A 22,442-nucleotide genomic window follows, 5' to 3' on the forward strand; every position below is an offset into this window, starting at 1 on the left:
TTCCAAAACACGTTATAGTTGATATCAGAGACATATAATATAATATGCATCCTTCTTTTAAAGTTTGTTTTAAACACTTTATGACACTTGGGGGCACTGCTAAAATAACCTTTCAAAAAGCATATTTAATTTTCCATCTTTAAAACATGTCTATCAGATAAATTTGACCCAGAGACATATAATACAATATGTCTCTGGTGATAATGAACGCCATACTAAACTCCAAATTGTACACAAGAAACTAAAATTAAAAATAATACAAGACTAACAAAGGCTAGAGGCTCCTGACTTGGGACAGGCGCAAAAATGCGGCGGGGTTAAACATGTTTATGAGATCTCAACCCTCCCCCTATACCTCTAGCCAATGTAGAAAAGTAAACGCATAACAATACGCACATTAAAATTCAGTTCAAGAGAAGTCCGAGTCTGATGTCAGAAGATGTAACCAAAGAAAATAAACAAAATGACAATAATACATAAATAACAACAGACTACTAGCAGTTAACTGACATGCCAGCTCCAGACTTCAATTAAACTGATTGAAAGATTATGTCTTCATCATATGAATATCAGGCACAATCCTTCCCGTTAGGGGTTTAGTATCATACCATCATAACATATATGAGAAGAACATAACCCGTGTCATGCCAAAAACTGGTTTTTAAATAAATGTGTTTAGTGCCGATGCAAAGACCCTATAAGTGAATCAATATTAACCATGCTTGAGTCGTGCTTTGTTTAGAGAAAAATGGAGATGGCAAACCATGGCACAGTGGAAAGAAATGGGAAAGAGTTCCATATGGCACCCCCACCCAAAAATATTTTTCCCGATTAGAAAACATTCTAAAAAAGGTTTTTTTTTAAGGGGAGCTTTATAAAAAAAATGGGGCATGGCTTTTTTTTTTGGGGGGGGGGGGGGGGGGGGGTTAAAAAAATAATTGGAAAACAAATGTTAAAAAAATAAATAAAAAAAAATATTACAAAGTAGTTGCTTTTCATGTGGGCAAGGATTTGTATACAAATCCTTGATGTGGGCCATTTTCTGTTGACAACCTTTTTTTTCTTTTGGTACCCCCATTTTCCTTAAATCTTAGTTAATACCTTGTAAAACAAATATATTATTATTGTACATTAAATATATATCAATTAAATATATTTTTACATTTTGGGCGCCATATGGAACTCTTACCAGAATTTTAAAATCAAATCTGGGAAATAGTTTAAAAATGCAATGCTGAATGCAAATCCGTTTCAAATCTCGACAACCCCCCCCTCCCCCCCTTTTTGAGGAAAAAAGTACTCAAAGGGAGATAATAAAAAGTAAACACAAGGAAGAAAAGATAACTCGTGAGCAATTTTGTCGAATGCAGCCAGTCATATCACAAAATCTGCGAACTTATACTGTATTGATATCTCAGTTGATGGAATAAACATAATTGAGTGGTCAACGCAGTACTGAATAATGTCTCAGACGGTATGTACAAATTTATAAGGTTTAATTAACAAAAAATTGTGTTTTCATCCAGGAAGGTTAATTGAAAATCGAAAGTAGAAATTTGGAGAAACAAATTTTACGACTTTTACGCACTTTTAGAACTTTTAGGGAACGACCATGGTTTTTTTCCTATAACATTCTCATCTGTTTCTATTTGACAACAAATATTGTGGTCTGACAAGCAGATGACAAAAAAATATACTGAATCCAGATTTCCCCCATACCTTATTATTAAAGTGTTAAATTGCTTTTAAAAAAATAATTTGATTGATAGCGTCCAAAAACAAACGCGAAACAAATTCTGACTCAAAAAAACCATAACCCCCCTAAAGTTAAATGGTAAATATAAACTCCCTTATTAAACATCAGAACATGTTAAAGTGTTAATTGAAAAAAATAACCAAATTATTATATTGATCGATAAATTATACTGTGTGTCACACAGAAATAATGGTAATTTAAAATACAATAAAACTGGATTTTTAAAATAATTTAATGAATAAATACTAAGTTTGGACCGCAGGCAATGGTAAATGCTCTCCTTCTTTCTGAGAGGCAGGGTCTTTACTATATTGCATGAAGCAGGCACATGTGCTCCTAACATGTCCTTATATATAATAATAATAATAAATTCTTTATTTAAAGAGGATAACTCAATTAGAAGTAGTCTAATTTTCATTGAGGCCCTCAAACAAAATACATGTATACAGTTAACATTCATACATTCGATTCATACATTAAAATACAATATATATTACTAGTATATACTCAAACATACAAATGGCAATAAATGGCAATAATTGGTAAAGTTTTGATTAAATTTTCTTATTCTTACAATAAAAGAAAGAAAACAAATTATTCGACTTGCATAGAATTTTCAAGAAAATGATTATAACAATGTTTCTTAAATAATTCCACATTTTGACAATTTTATATTTTGAGTGGTAAATTATTCCATACCTTTGTTGCAGAATAATGAAAAGATTTTTTATAAAAATTTGTGTTTGGTCTTGGAACAAATAGATCATTATTATAGACAGATCGTAAGTTGTGGTGTTGCACATCATTGATATTTAGCATTGTTAAGTAATCAGGTGTTAGTCCATTTACAATTTTATACATTAGAATTGATTGTTGGTATTTTATTCTTTTTGTAAAAGATAACCATTTTAAAGATGAAAACATAAAATTAGATGGAACAGAAATATCGCATTCAAGTATAATTCTTGGGTGGTGCCTCCCCACCCTTCCCCCGTTTCAAACCCAAGACCTGTTATATATATTAAATGCTTCATTCATATTCATTACAAATTAATATGTGGCAATAAATTTAAACCTTTAAACATTAAAAATAGTTTCAGCATTACAATTAAGGGGTGGACAGGAGGGTCCTTTTAACCCACTTCCTGGTCCTGTAATACCATGAATACGAGCAGACGGGGATTACATGGATGAAATTAGTTTTCAAAGGTACCAGGCTCATAATTTGATACGCCAGACACGCGTTTCGTCTACATAAGACTCATCAGTGACGCTCAGGCCAAAATTAAAATTAAGTTTGTTTCCCCTTACCCGACCGACCCTCTAAAAATCCGCCGACTGAAATAATTTTTTTTCGAAAATCACGTTGTTGTTTTTTTTTTCGAATGGTCCGTATTTTCAACATTCTGCGAAATCATTGTCGCCCGTGTGTTTGCAGCAAAGGGTAAACAACGTATGCAAGGATACTGAAACTGGAGTGGAATAATGTTTTAAATAAATGCATCCAAGCAATCTTAATTACTATTCCATTCTAGCTACGCCTCCAATAACAAAATGCGTAGCGAGAATGGCCGAGTAGTTACGATTGCGCATCCGAGCTCACCCTTGAGCTTAAATGTTAGGCCCGGTGTTTCTGTCGTGTTTGTGGTTAATCCCTGAGTTCGCCTTTATCAGTGGTTGACTCAATAAGTTGTATATTGGCGTGCTATTTATGCTATTTTGTTTCATTTCGTATGTGATATTGGATCATACACTAGTTGTCTTTGGATAAAATAGTAGTTGATTTTTTTCGAGCTCAGCATCATATTGTGTTGTGAAAAGTCGAGATGACTATACCAGCTAATGCTTTGATAAAAGTTCTTGTAAGTTCTTATGTCTTTTATAAGCTATAATGGGCTGATGATTAAATATGGTCACACATTCAGGGTTTTGTGAAATAAGATGCCAGTTTTTCATTATTATATTTTTAGTTTCTGTATAGATGGGTTGAATTTTGTTAACATTACTAGCGGTTGCTCCCGTTTCGCTGGGCGATGTGTTAGCAATGTTTCCCTTTCTGTATTTTGTGTTTGATAAAAAAAATCGTTGATTTCAGATATTTGATATCCTCGTTTGAGCTTCTTACTGTTTTTTTAAGATCAGTTTTGCTGCTTGTGTTTCTGAGATACCTCAATACTTCACCCTTGATAAATCCTTTCAATGAAAACACTTTTTGGGTTTGAGCAGTGTCTGTGCAGATATTGATATGTTTCAGTTGGTTTGATATTGGTTTTAATGTCTTGTATCATACTATGCCTTCATTAAAGAATCTTTCTCCTTTGTATAATTATGACAGTGTCTAAGAATATTGTTTCATTACAGGAAAATTCGTAGGTGAACTTCAACTATCATTATCATTTTGTTTCTCTGTGTTGAAAGCGTTGTAAAATGTGTTCAAGAATTAACAAACATTGTAAGGTCTGCTAACTCAGCGAATGCTGATCCGCACATAGGCACGCCCAAGGTTTCATGGTAAAGTTTATTGTTAAAAATAAATTCATAGTTTTCTAGAATAAGCCTTAATAGGCGTAGTCATACTCGCTTGGATCACGGTTTGTGGCTTCTAGTATTTCCTTAAATGAAAAACAAGTGTACATATTTTTTGCATCGAATGTTACTAGGTAGCAGTCTCGTTGGGGTTTTATATTTTCAATTGAATTAATAAAACTATAAGAAAGATATAGAACCGTGTCTCAATTTATATGTGGTCTACTCTAAGTCACAAAGACATTGATATTTACAAACATTTTCTAGTCTGAAATTGTAAGGTCTTCTAGTCATGCATTATACGTTATACAGTATGTTGTTTTAGTATCAATAAAGTTCAATTTGTTGTTTTTCTGTGTTTTCCTGTATGTTAGATATATTTAAGGGATTTTCTCTAAAAAAAAAAAAAAAAAAAAAGCCTACCTACCTACCCACTTCCAAAATGGTGGGTAGGGTAAGGGGAAACAAAGATATTTTTAATTGCGGCCTCAGATCAAAATAGTTAGAAAGCCAAACAAGTATAAAGTTGAAGAGCATGGAGGCAAAGGCAGGAAATTTGGCATGTCACAAGAAAATCGATATGATAAGGATATTAATTAAGCCTTGCAAAAAGCCAATTACCAACCTTTCAAAGAGTTTGCAAGGGTTTTAATTAACGTGCAGAGGGCATGGAACTCTATTATCTATTTAACACAAAACCTCTGATTAAATGTCATCATTCTGACCAGATATTCATGATATTGCTGCGTATTTAGACACCCACAAGCACTAGACATTTTATAAATAAATTAATACCTTGTTCGAGTTTTATATACAGGCAGAATAGGGTTACAAACACCTCCAACAAATCAAAACTGTAACATGGTTATGGGAAAGTAGCTCACATAGTTGATAGAAATTGTGATAAAATTTCTGATTGAATTTGATAATTTTTGTTCAAATTTTAGACCCCGGCTAAACCCAGTCCATTGTATGAAAATCAACGACTGAATTTGTCTAAATTCCTTTTGGACGTAAAACATTTTTCATCAAAAGATGAACAGGCTAAAGCAGAAGATATGTATAAACAACTAATGGGAAAAGAAAAGGAACTGAAAGACATGCTTAAAGAGAAGGTGAAAATTTAAATAAGACGTGTGAACCATATTATTTATATTGATACTTACATGTATATATACGTACATGTATGTATGTTTTGATATTTCCGTAAGATTGCATTTTATATAATTTAAAAGATACATGTTGTCTAATTTCATAAGGTGGAGATCATAGTAACCACAATGTTTAAACCATGAAAATTCGTTCTTGTCTTCATGAGTATTTATTCCTACATAATTATGATAATCAAAATCGTTCTCTAATTATTAATCAACACTTTATGTAATTCTAGTTATAACTTCATTCTTGAATTGGTCAGTTACAAAATGTATATTACATTCTTATTCTTGCCCAGGTACTCTGAATACCAAAAATGAAAACAGCTACTTAATGGGTATATCTACCAAGGTTGCTGCAATGTCATTGCCTATTGTAGATTCATTTATTTCCGTGGGTACTAATTTTCATGGGTTGTCATGGTTGTGGAAAACTTGCATTTTCAAGGATATTAGATTTCATGGTTTTGCCAAAGTTTGCATAAATTATTAATTCCTATAGAAAATTTGCCAATGGTTGGGCATTGGAAATGACTGTTCCTGGGTATCCAGGAAATCCACGAAAATTGGAATCCAATGAATAATAATGAAACCACAGTATTTATTGTTATAATTTGTTTTGTGTTAATATAATGAAAATTGCACAGCAACCAGTTACCCAACAACACAAACAAAGCATCTTGAAAAGACATCTACTGATAGTGAACAGGAACAATAATTAATCTGCAAACTGGATATTTTATGATAATTTATTGCAATAATGATTTAATAAATGTATTGATATAAATTGTTAGGTACCTGTGTCTGATATGCCAAGAAATTTTACTTTGAAAGATTTCACTGATCAAGTGAAAACCAACTCTTTGACTAAAGCCTTGAAACTACACTTTAATAATGGGAGAAATGATAGAGCAGCTTGGGATTACATAACCTTGACTCAGTCTGCTATGGAGCTGGATGAACGCAAAAATCAAGCAGCAGTAAGTAACTATTATTTTGAAGGCGTAACCTTAGTATTATATACCACATCCCCTTTGTCAAATTTTTATTGAATCTGTATATAATGTTCATGGTGTGTTCAGAATCATGGACATGCATGTGCAATTCCTCACATTATCATCAGTCTCGAGATAATTCTTTTCCCCCATCAAATATAAACATGATTAAATTAAGATGCAAAAAACTTCAGACAACTAGGAGACAAGGAAAATCCAAAAACAGACAAAACCATGGTAAAATAGAAAAATGTATGAAATGAGAAACAGCAGTCTACAAAACATGTACTTAACACATAAAAGAAGAGACTGGTCGCCAGCATCACAAATGGCTTAAACAACTATAGGACAGTCCATGATCTCAAGTGCTTTGAAGAAAGCAGATACTGATCCACTAGTTTCACACAACTACTAGAGATGAGTCTGGATTCGGTATTCTTAAATGTTTTAAGCCATTTTTCTCTATTCCTTATATATTTTGCCCATTATTCTCTATTCTTCAAATTTTAACACCTCATTATTCTCTATTCTTTATTTGTCATGTTTGTTGGTCTATTTTTCTCTATTCTTTATTTTTTTAGCCCATTGTATTTTCTATTCTTTTATATTTTAACACCCGATTTGTCTATTCTTTATTTGTTGGTCTATTTTTCTCTATTCTTTTTTTTTTTGGCCCATTAATCTCTATTCTCTAAACTCCATCCAAACCCTCAGAAATATGACCATTTTATCCTGTGGTTGTTTTTCATATAAACAAAATATATGAAAGGGAGACAACAAGCACAGTGTGAACAGTGGAGATGGAAATTTTTTTCTGTAATGTGTTTGGAAAGAGCTAGAGAGCCACTCATAGCTATAAACTGATTTGGCTCATATAAGTCTTGATAAAAGTATTTAACAATGTTATAATATTGTTAATTATTAGGATCTTCATTCAAGAGTGTAGGAATGCCCTTTACCATCAGGCGTCAAACAGTAATTTACGGCTACTGTTAAGTTGAGGCAAATGAGGCAAATACCTCATGTTGGAAATTTAAAAAAAAAATTTATAAGTTGAAACAAAAGCTTGTGTTCATATCAAATTATTTTCACGGCGAGTGTCTTTTAAGAAGCAAGTTCTGTTCACAATTTGACGTCGCCCCATTTTTTTTTCGGGATCCATGTTTCTCGTTTATTTTTAGTTTTCAGTGTTGATTGTCTATTGTTTGTCATTTTGTGTCTAATATCTGTTCCCAGGGTTGTCTTTTGGTCATTGATTGCCCTTCTTTTTGACTATTCTCCTAGTGTTAAATTTCATTTGTAAATTAGTAATTTTGTTTTAAACTTGAGTTTTATTATATTTAAGGACCTTTTGTCTAACTTTTAAAACTACTTTAAATTGTAAAAATATTTGAAATTACTCGCCTTTTTGTTCTTAGGTGGCATTAAGCAAACACCAATCAATCGATCTTTATGACTATGGCTTCAGTATGTTTTCTAATATTCCTTGTTGTGAACGTTCATGCTCTGCTTTGCGTAGATTGAAGACTTGAGAAAGATCTACAATGACTAGTGAATGGTCATGTGTGGTTTGGCAATGTTACATGCCCTCCGATGTCCAGATATTGTTCGAGAAAATGTTTTGAGAGATACGATGCTACCAGACATAGAAAAAATTGTTGTTTTTTCATGGAAAATTAAACTTTATATTAAAGAATACAAAACTGGCTCTCTTTTCTGCAAATAAAACAAAAAAAGCTGACATGGGTTAAATTAAAGTGAGACAACCCAATCTCCAGGATTCAAATCATTTAAAAAGAAAATAATGTATTGCCATATGACCTTTTACATTGAAGGGCTAAACTTGCATCATGCCCTAAAATAGAAAAAAAAAGGATATGGAGTAAATGTGCATGGGACAAAATCGTACACAATACATAGAAAACATAGAAAATTATCAATGAACAGGACTTTTATTCCTGTTCTTCATCTTTACAGTCGCTGGATGGTCTTCAACAATGAACGATTTATTCATACCCTACATCAAGGTCAAGACGGCCCTTAGAGTCGACTTAACCGGTACTTAAAGTATTGTACTGTGAATAAATTTTAAGTCACAAAAATATAACACCTAAGTCTAAACACAATACAAGACCAGAACAGACAGATCCGACATTAATCAGCCAGTATACATATTAAAACTGCACAAAAATGTAGCAATGAGGTCTAAGAACAGTTTTCCTAAGTCTACTCTGAGTGTAGCCTTTTATTACAGTTAGGAACTACATCAAAAAGTAAAATAACAAAAAGACCAAGTTGTAATTGAAATGTGTTAGAAAAACCGAAATTCACAAAGTTATATCAATGATAATCAGTCCCCTTTTAACTTTATTTGAAAAAAACATAATTGACAGGTATATGTCATTCTGCAAGCATAAACTCAATAACAAAAACAAAAAAACAGCAGCCACACACTTGACTATGCAAATTACGATTTTTGCTTTATCCTACATATCAGTCTTTTGATGTTGTCCCTAAAAACTAAAAAGTCTTACACTGAATCTATATATTTTGCTTTAAGACCTGAATATTGCCGAAAAAATAATTAAAACTAAAGTTGCGTTTCAGATTAAGAAAGGGTCTGGGAAACCCGCAGAATGCACGATTTTGCATCATTTTTACCAGAGCAGACCCCTCGCCGAAAAAATTTTCGAATATATTTTGCCTCACTTTGAAAAGAGGCTAGTTACGGCCCTGGAAGGTATACCTTTATGTCCTCCCTCCTTATTTCAAGGTCATGGGCACTAATTCTAAATTTGTTTAAGGGCATATGATACAGTTACAGGGAGGTAATGACATGGCTAACATAAAATGTCAAACTGTGACATATAGAAAAAATAGCTTTTTCCAGGTGTGGTATTTTCTCGCTGTGATGAAGACCCTTTGGAAGCCTTGGGCTGTTCTCTGCTCTGTGGTCGAGTTGTTGTCTCTTTGACACGATCCCCATTTCCAGTCTCAATTTTATTTATGCCAATTGTCATAAAAGATTGACTGCATGAGTGGGATCAAAACTGTATCGTATGCCCTTACATGTAACTCATTTATTTTCTTATACAATTTTCTGAAAGTATATAATTTTCGAAGCCTATATATTATTCTTGAAAAAGCTATTAGTTCTTTATTTATAATTACCAAAATTTGCAGTGCCAGCTTCCTATGCATTTTGACTATTTATCTCTTTTAGCCAACAGAGACTGCTAAAAAGACACAAGTTAATCCTAACCCCAGTGAAAAAGAACCAACACCAGGCACAGCTGGTGACCCATCAGAAACAGATGCACCAATGGTTTGTTTTTATTATTTATTATTTATCTTTCAAAGTAGTATCATACCTTATGCAATTTAAACTTTTTGATAAATTTAGAAAATTGTATTAGATTTTTTTTAATTTTAATATACCTCTAGATCTGATTATTTCAGATAAAGGATTAATGTTTTCAGCTCACTAGGCCAAAAGGGTCAAAAGGCTATTCTCATCACTTGTAGTATGGCCTGGATTGCCCTCATCTGATTCTTTAACTTTTAAAAAACCTTCTCCTCTGCCCCACTGGGCCAATTGGAATCAAATTTAGTCACAATTATCATTTGGGTTTTTGGTTTAAAAAAAAAACTCTTAAAACTTCCTTACCAACCAATATGGCAAAGATGCCTAAAAACAGAACATAGGGGTAAAACTGCATGTTTTGTCTTTTATTTTGAAAACCATTATAGATAGAGATAATATAAAACAAGCAGAATTTTCAAAATGTTTAGATCTATTCTCCCCATTTACACCAAAACTGTCTGAAGACTCCTTAAGGATGCTCATGATTTTGACTTTTGGTCAAATATTCGGAATACTCTAGTTTTTGTCTCGCCTTGACGGAGTCAAAAAGCGAGACATAGGTATGCTGTATCGGGCAACGGCGGCGGCGTCAACAATGTATTAGTTTGTGATTAGGTCTAGTTTAAGGTGAACCACTAGTGGTAGGTCAATGATATTTGGTATGCAGTTGTATTAGCATTGGCATATCTCATTCCCATGGCAATTATTTGGCTCCGCTCCCTCAGTCATGGTCTATTGACTTTGAAACTTTTGCTTAGTTTACATGTATTAGTTTGTGATTAGGTCAGTTCATGGGGAGCCACTAGTGGTAGGTCAATGATATTTGGTATGCAGTTGTATAAGCTTTGGCATATATCATTTCCATGGAGATTATTTGGTCCCGCCCGGCAGTCATGGTCTATTGACTATGAAACTTTTGATTAGTTTACATGTATAAGTTTATGATTAGGTTAGTTCAAGGGGAACCATTAGTGGTAGGCCAATGTTAATTGGTATGCAATTGTATAAGCATTGGCACATCTCAGTCCCATGGAGAATATTTGGCCCCGCCCCCTCAGTCATGGTCTGTTCACTTTGAAACTTTCGTTTAGTTTACATGTATTAGTTTGTGATTAGATCAATTAAGATGAACCGCTAATGTTAAGTCAATGATATTTGGTATGCAAAGTTATTGGCATTTGCAAGTCTCGTTTCCATGTAGATTATATAGCCCCACTCCCTCAGCATGGTTCATTGACTTTGAAACGTTAACATAGTTTACAAGTCAATGTTTGTGTTAAGTTTGTTGAGAGGGAACGACTTATGATAAGTCTATGGTATTTGGTATGCAGTTGTATTAGCATTGGCACATCTCATACCCATGGAGATTGATTTGCCATGTACCTTCAGTCATGGTTCATTGACTTTTAATATTTGCATAACTTACATGTTAAAGTATTGCTATTTTACTTTCAACGTTTGCATTATCAAAAGTACAAAAAGGCCAGACATATCTCTGTGTTAACAGTTTATTTCTATGTAGTGCCAATAAAAATTTTGCCTGCTATCCCCTACTTTTCTTTCCATAATCTTATCATGCTTATTGCATATAGTTTGAAATGCTATATTCCAAAATCTTATATAATTCTTGGTTATTTTTTCATAGGTTTTGAAAGAAAAAGGTGCCAATGTTAAGTGTATGAAAAATCTAGAGAGAATTATTTCTTTCCAAATTTTCAATTGATTATATCTCAAAAACAAGGACACGGACATGTCATTTTTATGTACTTTTCAAGTTCCGTTATTTATATTTTATCAATTTATAACAGTTTTTAAAAAGCTTGTTATTTTAAAACAGAGTTAGGAGTTATTTCTCTTATATGAAATTTTTATGCCCCCGTCTTAGCGTAGGGGGCATTAAGTTTTACCCTTGTCCGTCCGTACGTACGTCCCAAAATTAGTTTTCATTCTCTAACTTTAGTTTGCCTCAACCAAATGTTATGAAACTTATACACGATGCTTATTACCACAAAACACAGATCAAGTTTGAATTTTGGTGGCGTCACTTTTAACCTTCTAGAGTTATGCCCTTTACAAATGGAAAAATTGTTAAATTTTTCGTTTCCGTTCTCTAACTTGAGTTTGCCTCAAATAAATGTTATGAAACTTATACACAATGCTTATTACCACAAAACACAGATCAAGTTTGAATTTTGGCGTCACTTTTACCGTTCTAGAGTTATGTTCCTTTACAAATAGAAAAATTGCTGAATTTTTTGTTTCTGTCCTATAACTTAAGTTTGCCTCAAATAAATGTTATGAAACTTTTAAACAATGCTTATAACCACAAAACTCAGATCAAGTACACATTTGGGTAGCGTCACTTTTACAGTTCTTAAGTTATGTCCCTTTATAACGTTATATGCAAGCGGGGGCATCATCTGTGTCCCATGGACACCTCCCCATTCATTTTCTATTTTTTTCAATATTTCTTGTTTTTTTTTAACTAAAAATTTAAAGATGGCGAAAAAGATCAGCAAGAGAGTCTACAAATTTGTATCTAAAAATTTCACCCTCATGACCAAATTCTAAGTCAACTCCTTAAATGATTATTTTTTTTTCGCATTTGGCATTTTAATTACAACTGCAAAGAAGTATGGCGATTTCGCTGTGGTTGACATCTTCCGAAGACAATTGGTTTCCAGACAATAACTAATAACTTGAGTATTAGTATATGAATCTCTATGAAATTGTAACCCAAGGTGCCATACCAAAAAAGGAAGGTTGGGATTGACTTTTGGGGTTATGGCGCTAACCATTTAGAGAAAAGGGACCAAAAAGGCACAAAAAACAATACTTTTCTAAATGTACAAATTGTTTATTTCTTGACTAATTTCAATGAGATTTAAAACAAAGTCTTTAATGGTTGGAGTTCTTTGATTTGCTGAATCTAACTTTGTATTTATATATGTCCACAATGAGGTTCAAAGGGTCCAAAATTAAACTATCTTTTATTTCATAAAAATTGAACTATTGGAGTTCTTTAAACATGTTAAAATGCCGAATCTAACCGTGTATTTAGATTTTTTTAATTTAATCCACATTTAGGTCCAAAGGATCCAAAATTAAACTTTGTTTGATTCCAACAAAAAAGAACTTCTTGCAGTTCCTTGATATGTTGAATCTAACTGATTACTCAGATTTTGAATTTTGGGCCAGGTTTTCAAATTGGTTCACATTGATGTCCAAAGGGACCAAAATTAAACTTATTTTAATTTTAACAAAAGTTGAATTCTAGGGGTTCTTTGATATGCTGAATCAAAAATGTCTATTAAGATTTTTGATTATGGGCCCAGTTTTCAAGTTGGTGGAAATTGGGGTCTAAAATTAAAATTTGTTTGATTTGATCAAAAATTGAATTTTTTGATGTCTTTGATAAGCTGAATTTAACAATGTATTTAGATTTTTGAAAACTCTTGCTTACAAACAAATCCTGAAAGATCTGACAGCATATTTCAAGCTGCTGGTAAAAACTATTTGTAAACTGTAGAAAAATGTAAATGAAAAACAAAATTATGACTGAGCACCCCTTATGCTTTTTTTTTCTTAGAAAAACAACCAATTAATTTTGTGAGGCCGTAAGATTTAATTAACAATTATATTGATATATGTAGGATACTGATAATGTTGAAGACATGTATGGGTTTGGGTATGAAGAAGAAATGGAAGATTTTAAAAAATCAGTCATCTTAAGTTTGATTTGGATGAATCATGATTATTTTGACTCAAAGATTTTGTCGAAGGCACAAGGCGAATACAAATATTACAAGATGTTAGAAAGGGAATGGAAACAACAGGTAAAATTATAATATTTATATTTATAGAAATATTTTTTGTTTTGAAAAAAAACATTTTCTTTATGATCAAAGTTGATTCTCTGTTGAGGAAACATGTTACATTCATTTAACAAAATACAGTTTAATAAATATTTAAGATAACTATGTTGTCAAAGAAATTATCTGTGAAGGCTGTCAATTTTGTCCGAAAAAAAAAGAAGCTTTCAATAAATTAATACACCAAAACATTTTCTGAGCTGTCAGTTTGGTATTTAACAGATACTTTTAATACATTTCTTGAAGGAGTAGGTTCACAAAGGGTTGAAATTGGCCCTTACATTTTGATGTTTTTTTTATCAGGTCTACATACTACAAATTTTACAAAACAAATTTATGAAAGAAGACAAAAAGTTAAGAAAAAATTCTTTCATGCCATGCTCAATGCTCATTTTAACATGGATAGGCATCATATTTGTCAATACCTTTATACTGGGCTAAAGTGAGGTGAAAAATGGTGACAAATATGATGCCTACCCATAAAGCGAGGTGAAAAATGTTGACAAATTTGATGCCTACCCATGTTGAAATGAGCACAGGGCATGGCATGATAGAATTATTTCGATTCTAATAATTTCGATTCTAATATGAAAATTTAGAACTTTTACACTTTGAAGTGGACCTATAATTCACCTTCAAAAGGCAGCCATTTTTTGATTTGGAGAAGCCAAAACGATAACGAAAATAAACTGTTTCACGATAAAAAACGAACAGATACATGTAAACTTACTTTTAGAAGGATTTTATTTAATTTCCTAGCAAGCAACACCAACAGATCCATTTTGATCTCAGATGTTGTTAAAAATACAGCTGATGTTGCAATTTCAATTGTGTTTTATTCGAATTAGAACATGGCTTTGTTTCTAAAGTGAAAGAAGAACGTTGCGTTAGAATTCAAAATAACTTTTTTTTGGCAGATCACATTACAAATTAGTTAACATGCTAAATTTTGATTTAAGAAAAAAGGAGAAATGAAGGATGGGTCTGTAGCCCAGTTTAAAGAATTGCCCAAAAACAGACCAATATATGCAGTTATTACTACAATACTGGATCAGGCAAGGAATACTGATCATGCAAAGGCTGCAGCAGGGGAATATGTTAGACTGAGGAACATGGAAAAAACAATGGCAACAAAGCAGGTAAATATTTTATTTTGTGTTGTTTGCATGCTGTCCTGTTGATGTACATCCCTCATTCCTTTTAGTTTTATTCATAATAACCCTAAAAAGTTCCTATGGTCAAAGATCTCGACTGCTGATAAATGTGGCTTTCATTGATGTACGTTCATTGTGTTGTCCAGTAGTGGCCAAGTTTTATATTTCACAGCTATTTACAAAAATGTTCAAGTTCACATATGACAGTTTAGAAGAAAACATTTCGACCAAATTTTCGAAGCCTGTTTGTGAAATTTTTTATTGTTGAAAAATTAGTAATTTACTACATTTTGGAAGCCCAGTGACGATATATATATATATTTAAAGTGTAAGGCATTTAAGTGACCATACAAACATAATCATATAGGTCCCCCGTATTGATATAATAATGTCAGTTGTGTAGTTATCAAAAGTTTTCAAATATAATGCCTAAAGGGGTAGCGGTTGATACTAAATGTTAACTGATTCTAAAAATTCTATGATACTATGTTGATGAACATGAAAATACATACAGATTATAAGATTAATGCTAGCAACCATATATAATTATAACAATATTGGAGCCTGATTTTCCTCCTCAAAAAATTTATTTAATCAATATCATTTCATTCTAGATTCCAAAAGATATTGAATTAGATGATAGAGATCCAAATTCTACCCTTAAAAAGATGGCTGAAAGATACAGAATGCCTAGCAGTCGTTCCTTCAGACAGGCCGCAGAATTTAAAATGGTTCCTTTGGAAGAATATAAACAACTTAGAGGAACAATAGAACATCAAAGAAACCAGATTTCAGAATTAAGCAGCAGGTAGTTTCATGTACAGTCCAACCTCGTTGTGTCGAACTCAGTTGTGTCGAAAAACTCGGATGAGTCTAAGTAATTTCTGGTCTTATCAATCCATAAAGGGTCATAACAAAAAGAGGCACACTGTTCAAAATATCGAGTTTTCACAAATCTCATGCCGTATTTCATTTATTCAAAATTTCTGATGACACAATCAACCTCGGATGAGTCGAACCTTGGATAATTTGAATATTTTTGTCCGGGCCCTTCGACTTTGACATAACGAGGTTCAACTGTATTTGACAAGCTTCACAACAAGGTTTTAAAATTTTTTAAGTTTTTTGTCTAGCAGCAATTATAGCTGCTTGATATCTGTATTATGTGATGTGGGTGTTTAATTTCATTTTAATACTGAAACATCAGAAATTAATGCTTTCTTTTGTTTAATATGAATTAAAATATATAAAAGAATGATCATCATTATTATTTAGATACTTAAATTTTGGTACCGTAATCTCGAAGATACATTGACCATTTTTAAGTCAACACTTTAGAATTTATTATTGTTTGTTCTAAATATCTACACATAATTAATAAACATGATTTAAGAAAAATAGGACACTAAATTGGCCTTTATTGGATAGTACAGATGATTTAAATATTAATAAAAGACTTCAGTACAATCCATTTTGTCTTCTGAGTTCCATCCTGGTGAATCACTTACATCAGGCTTTTTTCTTAAACCCGAAGACTTTTATTTACCCTGACACTTTATAATCTTCTATATGAGTTAATTCCTCTTCAAGGATCCTAATCCCACATTACCTATGGTAACCTTCTGCTTGTGGTCAATTTAGTTGTCTTTACTTTTAGTTTGATTAAAATATATAATCTTTTATATGTTTTGGAGTTTATTATGACGTCAATTTTCACTGAATTAGTACGTACACATTTTTGTTTAGGGTCCAGTTGAAGCCCACCTCTGGGTGCGGGATTTTCTCGCTGTGCTGAAGACCCATTGGTGGCCTTCAGCTGTTTTCTGCTCTTTGGTCGGGTTGTTGTCTCTTTGACACATTCCCCATTTCCATTCCCAATTTTAAGGTGGTACCTAACACTACAGGGAGATAACTCTGTAAAAATCAGCTAAACGTTTTAATCATGTTGTATTGTTAAGGAAATATCAAGATTCTCAATGATCAAAATTAGTGTTTGTCAAACTGCTATATAACCAATGAAATTTTTCTGATAAAGTGCGTGGTTCAAATTATTTGAAATTTTTATATTTTTGTCAAAGGGTCAAAGTAAACATTTTGTCAAATTTTTAGGAAAATTAAACGGGCCAAATTAGTATTAGTCAAGGTGTTGGGTACCACCTTAAATAACTTTATCAGGCATTTATTCACCCTTTAATAGACATTAGCCATTATATTAAAATGGGGGATTTTGTATCTTCAAGGTTGAGTGGAATCACAAGCCAGCAAATAGCAGATGGAGAAATATTTACAGAGATTGGAGACCAAAATAAACCAAGAAGGCTTGGTCAGAGATTCTCTGAGGTGTTTGAGGATACATGGTCAAATGCTTATGAAGTACTGAAACCTAAAAAACCTGAAAGTAAGAAAGAGGATGAGAAGGAAGAAATGGATGAGAAAACAATTGATATTTTACAAAATGTTGTAAAGGTATGTAGGTGCTATTAATAGCTTTGAATATTGTACACTGCTATTGGCCCCAGACCACAATTAATGATCCCACTTTTCGTTGTCCATGAATATAGTTCCTTTTAATTAGAGTGTTTTTTTTCTTAATTTTTTTTCTTTCCTTTCCTCACTCATTTCATAGTTTTTTTTTTGGATGTAAATGAAAGAAGAGAGGTGAAATAAACATTTGGATGTTGTATTTTAACTGATTTTGATATGGAAAGAGTGATTAGGCCAGGTGCAAAAAGGTGATATTTACAGTTTTCGGAACATCTCTTGACTTGTCCATAGGGGTATGGATGTGTATTGGCTAAATTTGTAAGATACTGGGGAGCAATCTTTATGAATGTTGGATAAATTGTTTGGACTAGTACTGTACTTTACACACACAAAATATTTTACAAAAAGATTCGGTGCATTTTTTTTTAATGAAACAAAACGTTATAAAGAACTAATAGAGAATTTAATTGTGGTCTGTGGCCTCATATTGATTTAAGGTGGTACATAAAACTACAGGGAGATAACTCTGTAAAAATCAGCTAAACCTTTTAAGTACGTTCTATTGTTAACGAAATATTAAGCTTCTAAATGATCAAAATTAATGTTTGTCAAACTGCATCCAATGAATTTTTTTCCAATAAAGTGGTTCAAGTTTTTTGAAATTTTTATATTTTTGTCAACGGTCAAAGGATAAAGGTAAATATTTTGTAAAAATTTTATTAAAATTAAACGACCCAAATTGAATTTAGTCGAGGTGTTTTGTACCACCTTAAAATCACATAATAATTTATTTCAAAGTTTAATATGCTAGCTCATTTACCGAAAAAGACTCACATTTTCTTGTGTCCTCCAAAAATAGTTTTGGCATATATATAGGAACTATTCTGTTCCCTCTGTCTGTCGGTGAGTGGGTTGTACACAGATTTTTTTGTATACCCTGGAAAAATCCCATAATTATTTATTTCAAAGTTTAAAGAAATTTGAGATTGAGAAACCTCCATTTTTGCATCAATTGCAACAACAACTGATTACTAGATGTAATGAGTTTTTTCAGAATTAATTTCAGGTATTAAAGGGGCACTAGCTACGAGATAAATAAAAAATCTAAAGTGTGATTTTTTTTGTTTTATCATTAATGAAAGTGAAATAGTGAAATAATTATTCGCTTTTAGCAGCCAGTATGGTTCAGTTTTGTCAAAATAAGCTAAGAAACATTGATGATGAATTATTCACTTGCAAGTGAATATTCGACCTCATTGAATCCGTATTCATGTGAACTTCAATTTAACCCCGTAGCTAGAGATGGATAACGCATGAATTGCCCATGTAAAGTTATTTAAAGGAAAAGAATGTCAACATTGAAAGTGAAACAAAGGTAAATCATTTGATTGACTGATTCGATCCTCAAAAAAACATTCTTATACAGGTAAAAACGATGATAAACATATTTTTTAATCTATAATATGAAATTAAACAGACCATGAAAAATCTAATTGCATGATTTGCTTAATCTATTTATATCTATATTTATGTTTATATTGCTTATATGGTCATCGGACGTTTTTCGGGGGTCAACTCGATAGTTAATTAGATGGCGTCTAGACTAAAATACACACGAAACAGCTCATGACCTGCAAACTGTTTATTTAAATAATCGATGAACATGATGTTTGACAGCTACAATGTAGTGCCCCTTTAAAAAATAAAGAAAAAACTGTGGTAAAACTTGTTTCTTTTTTTATCACAAAGTTTTGGAAATGATTTTTCCTAGGATTTGAAATTGATATACCGGTACTTCTATACTACTTAAGGAAGAGACCGATTTCATTGAGCCCCAACTCCTCTGAAACCATACAAAGTTGGATATATTTGTGATATGATGTACAAATGTAGTTTTTTTACTTCCTAAATTTGTCCTAAATCTTTTTTCCACAGAAAACACCAATTTTTAGCTCACCTGGCCCAAAGGGCCAAGTGAGCTGTTCTCATCATTTGTCGTCCGTCGTCGTTTTCCGTCGTCGTTAGCTTTTTACAAAAATCTTCTCCTCTGAAACCACTGGGCCAAATTTAATCAAACATGGCCACAATCATCATTATTGTATCTAGTTTAAAAAATGTGTCTGATGACCCCGCCAACCAACCAAGATGGCCGCCATGGCTAAAAATAGAACATAGGGGTAAAATGTAGATTTTGGCTTATATCTCTGAAACCAAAGCATTTAGAGTAAATTTGACAAGGATAAAACTGATTATCAGGTCAAGATCTATCTGCCCTGAAATTTTCAGACAAATCTGACAACCTGTTGTTGGGTTGCTGCCCCTGAATTGGTAATTTTAAGGAAATTTTGCAGTTTTTTGTTATTATCTTGAATATTATTATAGATAAAGATAAACTGTAAACAGCAATAATGTTCAGCAAAGTAAGATCTACAAATAAGTAATCATGACCAAAATTGTCAGTCGACCCCTTTAGGAGTTATTGCCCTTTATAGTCAATTTTTAAAAATTTTTCATAAATTTTTGTAATCTTTTACAAAAATCTTCTTCTCAGAAACTACTGAGACAAATTTAACCATACTTGGCCATAATCATTATAAGGGTATCTAGTTTAAAAAATTTGTCTGATGACCCCTCCTTCCAACCATCATGGCCGACTTGGTTAAAAATAGAAAATAGGGGTAAAATGCAGTTTTTGGTTTATATCTCTGAAACTTAAGCATTTAGAGCAAATCTGACTGGTGGCAAAAATGTTCACCAGATTTAGATTTATCTGCCCTGAAATTTTCAGACGAATCCGACAACCCGTTGTTGGGTTGCTGCCCCTGAGTTAGTAATTTTACAGAAATTTTACATTTTTTTGTTATTATCTTAGATATCATTATAATATCTAATATCTAATACTATTAATTATGATTTTAACCTTATTTTACATGATTTCCAAAGCATCAGTAAATACAGGTGAGCGACACAGGCTTTTGAGAGCCTCTAGTTTAGAAAATATCAAAATTTCAGGGTCCGTTATTGATCCATGTCTTATACACTTTCATTCATGCTCAGTCGGCCTACTGTCGATTTTATTTTTCATTTGTTTTAGATGGAATTTTTTCACTATATTACTCATTTTGATCCAGTGAGGCTGAGTTTTGGAAATGTCATCAGATTTTACGTAGCTCATACATTTATTGAGTTAAAACAGTAAAAAAAATACTGAAAATCACACTTTGCCACACTTTTCTTAGGGTATTTAATATTTTTATATTTAGCTTACTTTGTAGCTGATCCATCATCCAAGATGGCCGCCAGCGGGGGACTTCGTTTAACATAGGACCCTATGGACAATACATACAAATGTCTTCTTTTAGAGAACCACTGAATGGAATGAAACCAAACATGGCATGAATGTCCCTTATGAGGTGCTGACCAAGTGTTGTTACTTTGAAGCCGATCCATCATCCAAGATAATGACATTTCCAAAACTCAGCCTCACTGGATCAAAATGAGCGATCCATCATCCAAGATGGCCGCCAGCGGGGGAATTCGTTTAACATAGGACCCTATGGACAATACATACAAATGTCTTCTTTTAGAGAACCACTGAATGGAATGAAATCAAACATGGCTTGAATGTTCCTTATGAGGTGCTGACCAAGTGTTGTTACTTTGAAGCCAATCCATCATCCAAGATGGCTGCCAGAGGGGGACTTCGTTTAACAAAGGACCCTATGGACAATACATACAAATGTCTTCTTTAAGAGAACCACTGAATGGAATGAAACCAAACATGCCATGCATGTTCCTTATGAGGTGCTGACCAAGTGTTGTAACTTTGTAGCCGATCCATCATCCAAGACAGCTGTCAGCAGGGGGACTTCGTTTAACATAGGACCCTATGGACAATACATACAAATGTCTTCTTTTAGAGAACCACTGAATTGAATGAAATAAAACATGGCATGAATATTCCTTATTAGGTGCTGACCAAGTGTTGTAACTTTGTAGGCGATCAATTATCCAAGATGGCCACCAGCAGCGACTTAGTTTAACAGAGGACCCTATGGGAAATACATACAAATGTTTTCTTTTAGAGAACCACTGAATGGAATGAAACCAAACATGGCATGAATGTTCCTAATGAGCTGCTGGCCAAGTGTTGTTACTTTGTACCCAATCAATCATCCAAGATGGCTGACAGCGGGAAACTTAGTTTAACAAAGGACCCTATGTGAAATACATTCAAAAGTCTTCTTTTGAAGAACCACTGAATGGAATGAAACCAAACATGGCATGAATGTTCCTTATGAGGTGCTCACCAAGTGTTGTTACTTTGTAGCAAATCCATCAACCAAGATGGCTGCCAATGGGGGACTTAGTTTAACAAAGGACCCTATGGGAAATATATACAAATGTCTTCTTCCAGAAAACCGCTTAAAGGATTGAAACAAAACATGGTATGAATGTTTCTTTTGAGGTGCTGACCAAGTGTTGTTACTTTGTAGCTGATTTGTCATTGTCCTTACAAAGTTATTTTCTACAATTTCAATGAATTTATTGGTAATTTCTGTAAATTTTACAAAAGTCTTCTGCTTTTGATTAAATTATGGGGCCAATATTAAACCAAATTTGGACTCAATCATTATTAGGGTATCTGTTATGATTCTAATCTATTTTTACATGATTTCCAAAACCAAAGTAGAATCAGGTGAGCAACACAGGCTCTTGGAAGCCTCTAGTTCCAACTGAGATGAATGAGGTCTTTTGCATTATGTTCCTCATTTTCATCTCTTTAAAGAAATAGAATTAAATGCATTAATCTTGTCCAAATCCTTACCGTGTCCACCTTATTACTATGTCCACACTCTTCGTTTCAACACTTGCTCAATTGTATTAAATCTGTAGAACTATTAGTCTCCAGCATGTCCAGAGAAACATATATTCAAAAAAAGGATTGCCTGATTGCTATTTTTATTTTGCAGGTGATTTATGAATTCTGTAAGAAGACTGCTGATAATCAGGTCAATAAACTCATGATGGGAATGGTTCCACCCATATTTGATCCAATGAATACAAAGAAAGAGCCAGTAAGAAGTTATAGATGGTTTTGTTGAAAGCTATGCATTAGATTAAATTCTGTGTATTC

At 32.8% G+C, this 22,442-nt stretch overlaps 1 protein-coding gene across 3 annotated transcripts in view; it reads left to right on the forward strand.

Moving 5' to 3' along the window:
* The first annotated feature begins 1,334 nt into the window (after positions 1-1,334).
* LOC127716654 (uncharacterized) overlaps positions 1,335-22,442 on the forward strand; it is a 50,684-nt gene continuing 29,576 nt past the window's right edge. For 2 of the 3 annotated variants that reach the window (XM_052222903.1, XM_052222902.1), the window contains exons 1-9: positions 1,335-1,474; positions 5,230-5,397; positions 6,231-6,416; positions 9,655-9,756; positions 13,449-13,631; positions 14,627-14,806; positions 15,436-15,629; positions 17,062-17,287; positions 22,279-22,383. In XM_052222903.1, coding sequence (XP_052078863.1) covers positions 1,463-1,474; positions 5,230-5,397; positions 6,231-6,416; positions 9,655-9,756; positions 13,449-13,631; positions 14,627-14,806; positions 15,436-15,629; positions 17,062-17,287; positions 22,279-22,383 — 1,356 coding nt within the window. In that variant the 5' untranslated portion in view covers positions 1,335-1,462. The remainder of the gene's footprint in view (positions 1,475-5,229; positions 5,398-6,230; positions 6,417-9,654; positions 9,757-13,448; positions 13,632-14,626; positions 14,807-15,435; positions 15,630-17,061; positions 17,288-22,278; positions 22,384-22,442) is intronic. The other variant, XM_052222904.1, reaches the window with a different exon arrangement.

The sequence above is a fragment of the Mytilus californianus genome, unplaced genomic scaffold (assembly GCF_021869535.1).
Source record: "Mytilus californianus isolate M0D057914Y unplaced genomic scaffold, xbMytCali1.0.p SCAF_9, whole genome shotgun sequence".
NCBI lineage: Eukaryota > Metazoa > Mollusca > Bivalvia > Mytilida > Mytilidae > Mytilus > Mytilus californianus.